The following is a 5,961-nucleotide window of genomic DNA, read 5'->3' on the forward strand; positions in this document are numbered from 1 at the left end:
CCCCGGAGTTTCATCACAATCGGTGATAATCAGGTCGGGTAGTTTCCTTGTTAGTAAACTGGAAAACTTAAATGGGAAAACATTTAAAACTTGAAACTTGGCTGTTTTTAGTGCCTTAATGCCAAATTTAATTTGTGGATGATTTGCACAAATTGACAAATCCTTGTGTTTAGTAGACGTAAATCAAACAGTTTGTACGTGATTATATGTAAACTAAATGCCAAATGAAGAAAATTAAAAAAAATATTCATACTAATATTATTTGGCTTAGTTACGTGTAACACCTTGATAACACTTCTTTTCTCCGTCGCGAGTCCTACCTTATCGGTAAAATTTCTCAAGTTAATACAACTGCGCTGAAATTCGCCCGTTAGCTTACAATGATAATTACTCTAAATTCTAAAAATAATACCTCTACTAATACAAAGTATATCAATTTTCTTTAATAAAGGTAAGCAAGAATAGTATTTCCAATTTGTTTTGATCAATCTCAAAGATAAGTATGGAAATTATCAAAACTTAAATAAATTTGTAGCTAACCCAAGGCTTCATCACGAATATCGTTATTATTTAAAAGGTGGCGTTTCGAATTCGGTCTCTATACTATACACTCTGTCCCGCTCCTAGATTTATTGTATATTTCTACGAGTAATGTCTGATTAAAAACAAAGTTACGACTCGCGTCATGCGATCGTTTGTATCTCAAATTTTATTAACTGAGGTTATAAATACCAGTGTCAATCTGCCAAAATTCCAAAGGGTAAAAAGGTAAATTGTAGGATAAAGTTAGATACGCGAAAAACAAACTTTATATATGGACGTACCTAAACAACCAAATATTTTCCTTTTCACCTTTTATTTTATTGTCATTTTCACGGGAAGATACAGGGTGTTAACTAAAAAATGATGCAGAGACAATTACTCAAAATGTGTTTTATAAGAATTTTAAATTTGCAGGTTACATAGAGGGTTCCGGGGGACAAATGTCAATGAAATTTTTTTTGAACCAGGCCTTCAAGGCCGTTCAAATTTTATCTCGAGAACCGTTAAGATTAGAAGAATGGTTCCAATTAGAAATGTGTTCTACGTTTAATATTAAGTCTAAACAGCTTTGACTCGATCTAATTTGACCAATGGGAAGCTGAGAAATGTTAGACCGAAAACCATAAGGTCGTGTGTGGTATTCTAATCAAGACACGACATTTAAGGGCTTATAAATCGAAAACTACCAGATCTAATGGATCAAAATTGTAGTGAAAATCCAAACTGAGTGGGGGAGTTTGAAATTTGTAGCTTATGATGACCTTGAAACATTAATTCAAGGTCATTCAAAATTTAGCTCGAGAACCAATAAGATTAGGAGAATGGTTCCAATTAGAAAAATGGCCGCCAATGTTTTTTAAGTCAAATAACCTTTTAACCGAGGTAAATAAACTAACAAAACTCCAAAATAAACGTTAATTAATTGATTTAAGACGTGCCAAGTTTTTTTAGTTTAAATGTTTAAACACAAAAGAAACTAAATAAGTAATTGAAATAAATAAGCAACTAATACACGAGCGCAAGCATGCGTAGTAGCCAATGGAGGTATTTTTGAACACTTCATAAAATAAGTCTAGAATTTAATTGAGCTTGAAACATTACATTATCATTGTTATGTTCATTATTATTTGAAAGATAATCTTGAGTTTTTTCATTATTTATTTAAATTATTTGTAATAATTCTTACGTTTATTAGTTGCTTATTTATTTCAATTACTTATTTAGTTTCTTTTGTGTTTAAAACATTTAAACTAAAACAAGTTAATAAAAATACTTGGTACGTCTTAAATCAATTAATTAACGTTTATTTTGTTTTATTGGTTTATTTACCTCGGGTAAAAGGTAATTTCACTTAAAAAACCTTGGCGGGCATTTTTCTAATAGGCGCTTAAATAAAACATCTTCCCAGAAATTGCCAAGAAGTAATATTTCCGACAGCCAGGACTCATAAGTAACTTTTATATAGTGCTTGTTGAAATATTAGAAGCTGGAAACTTTTCTCGAACATTACATCGGTTTTTTGCTAAGCCTTAACATTCCAAAAAGGTTTAGCTGGTTAAAAGGAAACACTTGTTGCATACCGTACTGCAAAAGTAATACGTTTAGTTCTAAAGGTATTAGTTTTCATCTTTTTCCGAATGATCATTTTATACGAAATTAATTAACTCTGCCTCCATGAGAAGCCTTAAGATTGCCCGGTAATATAAAAATATTCCGTATAATTTTAATTATTTATACCATAAGAGGATGATAATAATAATAACATTATCTTCTTATATTTAGTTTTAGTAACATAATATATTTTACCTTAAAATATATTATCGAAAATTAACATTAGTCGACGCATTTCTTATCTGACGTAAAATTCTCATAAGGGCAAAAACGCGTATCCAATTAGCATAAATATGACTTTTTGGCTAGCCATTCTAACCGTTTAACCGACCGACCGGAAATAGTTCCTTCCCAGATGAATTTGGAGAGGGGAGTAAAAACCGAGTATCCTTTATTGATGCGTCCATTGGGACCATTCTCCTATACCTAATGCTTCTCGAGATAAATTTTGAATGACCTTGAACTAATGTTTCAAGGTCATCATAAAATACAAATTTCGAACTCCCCCACTCGAGTGTCACGACAATTTTGATCCATTAGATCTGCTAGTTTTCGATTTAGAAGTTCTTAAATGTCGTGTCTTGATTAGAATACCACACACGACCTTATGGTTTTTGGTCTAACATTCCTCGGCTTCCCATTGGTCAAATTAGATCGGGTCAAAGCTGTTTAGACTTAAAATTAAACGCGGAACACATTTTTAATTTGAGCCATTTTTCTAATCCTAACGGTTATCGAGATAAAATTTGAATGACCTTGAAGACCTGGTTCAAGGTCATTGACATTTTCATTGTAATTTGTCCCATTGAGCTCTCTATGTAACCTGGAAATTTCAAATTCTTACATAAAACACATTTTGAGTAATTGGTTATGTATCATTTTTTAGTTAACCCCCAGTATAGACTAGTTATATCAGTGGTGTCGCTAGCATGGGTGGCACCCGGAGAGGATATCATGGTGTGCTACTTACTAGTCAAACCATGTAAAAACATTTTTCGAATTTCTCTAGTTTGTGTAAGTTTTTTTTTACGGCCGGGTGTCACCCCCAAAACGGCCCCAAACGGGTGACACCCGGGGCGGGCCACCTATTCCACCCCCCTAGCTACGCCACTGAGTTATATTCTGGGCAAAGACTTTATAAGCTATCGCTAGCTTATATAGTCTTTGTTACTGGGTCAAACATATTCGCGCTTCTCACAGTAGTCCACTCTTACTCCGAACCCTTCCGGTGGAGTTTTCATATAAAAAGGCGTTAAAATTATTACAGAACCCTATCTGCGCGGTTTCTTACTCATGTTAGCCCCCATAGATTGTGAAAAATGTTGGCTCGCGTGAGTCGAACAGAAATGTTTTTATTCGAGACTTGCAAAGGCTGGCCGCCGAATCAGTTTTTAACGAAATATATTAGTATTCCTTTTGTTTAAATTTTGACGTATTTTAGGCATTTCTAGAAGTGGTTTTATCGATAACGAACAATACACGACTCACTGGTCGTACTTGCGAGACAAAATTCATAATTCCAAAAGAAACTTCGAACCAAACTTGTAAAGCGTGATTCTGGCAAAATGAGTGGCCGAGGAGGAAAGAAGTTCCAATGCGCAGAGTGCGTTTACGCAACGAGCCATAAGCGTCAATTCATTACCCACGGAAGAACTCACTCGGGTGAGAAACCTTTTCAGTGTGAACAATGTTCGTACGCATCTGCACGGAAGGGTAAGTTGATTACCCACGGAAGAACTCACTCGGGTGAGAAACCTTTTCAGTGTGAACAATGTTCGTACGCATCTGCACAGAAGGGGGTTTTGACTAGACATAGAAGAACTCACTCGGGTGAGAAACCTTTCCAGTGTGAACTATGTTCGTACGCATCTGCAACGAGGGGTCAGTTGATTAGCCATAGAAGAACTCACTCGGGTGAGAAACCTTTTCAGTGTGACCAGTGTACCTACGCATCTGCACATAAGGCTCATTTGATTCTCCATAGAAGAACTCACTCGGGTGAGAAACCTTTTCAGTGTGACCAGTGTACCTTCGCATCTGCACAGAAGGGTTATTTGACTCTCCATAGAAGAACTCACTCGGGGGAGAAACCTTTTCGGTGCGACCAGTGTACCTACGCATCTGCACATAAGGCTCAGTTGATTTTCCACAAAAGAACTCACTCGGGTGAGAAACCTTTTCGGTGCGACCAGTGTACCTACGCATCTGCAAAAAAGGGTTCCTTGACTATCCACAGAAGAAGTCACTCGGGGGAGAAACCATTCCAGTGCGACCAGTGTACCTACGCATCTGCAAGTAAGGCTCATTTGATTATCCACAAAAGAACTCACTCGAACGAGAAGCCCTTTGGATGTACAAAGTGCCAATATCGGTCCAAACATAAGTACCGTTTACTTCAACACGAAAGAGCACGTCACTCTCAAGGAGAAAAGGTCAACAAATGCCCCAGTAGCGACCGGAACTTCGCTACCAGTAAAACCCTCGAAGGTCACCTTCGAATTCATGGTCCACCTGGAAACGAAATTGGCGCTTCGAACAGTCACCACCAAGAACTAGCGCGCCAATCTCAACCACGTCAATTTGACTCCTCTGGTCGTCAAACGGGAGGTAGGTATTGTTTGGTGCAACTGCGACGTTTGGCGAAGGAAGAGATTGAATCTCTCACTGATAAAATCCACCGGGTCCACGCCGTGAAAGCGGAAGTTGACCAACGTGACGCGGACACCGCAACCATCAACGGAGAAAGGGTTTCCGGCTCCGAATGCCTCAACTTCGATGTCAACAGCGTCAAACTAGAGCCTTTTTACGACTTCATCGACCAATTTCCGATTTCGTCAGTCGTCAGGAGAGAAGAGTTCGAATGTCGCCCAGTTGGGGACAATAACGAGGGTGTCTCCAGGAACCCTGACAACCTTATCAAGGTCTAAGTTCTTCCCGAAGAAGAAAACTTGTGAATGTTTTGGACGAAACTAAAAAAAGCCATGGTTCAATTCAATTTTGTGTTTGTATACGTTTCTAACTCATTTAATTTTCAAAGTTTATCATTATCATAGTAAATGTCTTTATGATATTACTTTTAAATTGAAGGATATTGTTTGTTTTTTCAGTTTCCATTTTAACTAAGCCTTAATAAAATCAATTTTCCCCTGTAGATTTGTTCTTTTTCACTCGTTTACTTTTAAAGCAGGCGAAAGCATGAAGTTTCTCAACCGCCATCTCAAGATTCTTTGTTAAAGCCGGTTTTCACGGGCGCTTACAGCTCGAAAAAATTTTGGCTTGAACTATAAATAGTTTAAAATTCGCGCTCACGCTGCAATCGCTTCTGTTTTCAAGAACGCTTGTATATTGCGCTTGTGAAAATAGATTGGAACACGCTTCAGCCATTTTGCATGTAGTATGTGGTCGAGACGTAGCTTAATAGACGCTTAAATAAAACCTGTTCAGCGATTTGCCTAGAAGTAGTAATACAGAAAGCCAAGACATACTTGTAAAAGCGTTATATTTTAAAGCGTGCTCTGCTCAATATTTCAATATTGAAGGGCTCGTTAAATTTCACACACGCCCCCTATCAAATTTAGCCTTATAGGGGAACAGGGGAAGGAGTCAAGGTTTGACCACTGAACTCTATTAGTTAGACCGGATTTAAAGGAACCGCACTCGCCAAAGGGTTAACTTCTAAAAAACTCTTTATTTAGCCAGCCGATTATTTAATATACAAATTCATCAAATTCCAGAGGTAAGTCGATCGTTGATAAAGCTCCCGTTCCCCATGATAGTGCCGATGACAATGACCATGATAATAACCCT

General features: G+C 37.4%; 1 protein-coding gene across 1 annotated transcript; it reads left to right on the plus strand.

Annotated features, from left to right (window-relative positions):
* The first annotated feature begins 365 nt into the window (after window positions 1–365).
* On the plus strand, window positions 366–5,235 carry LOC149926685 (uncharacterized). The gene is made up of 2 exons (XM_090158899.1): window positions 366–451; window positions 3,596–5,235. The coding sequence occupies exon 2, from the start codon at window positions 3,720–3,722 to the stop codon at window positions 5,079–5,081; it is 1,362 nt and encodes a 453-aa protein (XP_090015025.1). The 5' UTR covers window positions 366–451; window positions 3,596–3,719; the 3' UTR covers window positions 5,082–5,235.
* Window positions 5,236–5,961: the final 726 nt, after the last annotated feature.

Source organism: Leiobunum rupestre, chromosome 9 (genome assembly GCF_980474605.1).
Source record: "Leiobunum rupestre chromosome 9, qqLeiRupe1.1.hap1, whole genome shotgun sequence".
NCBI classification, from domain to species: Eukaryota; Metazoa; Arthropoda; class Arachnida; order Opiliones; family Sclerosomatidae; genus Leiobunum; species Leiobunum rupestre.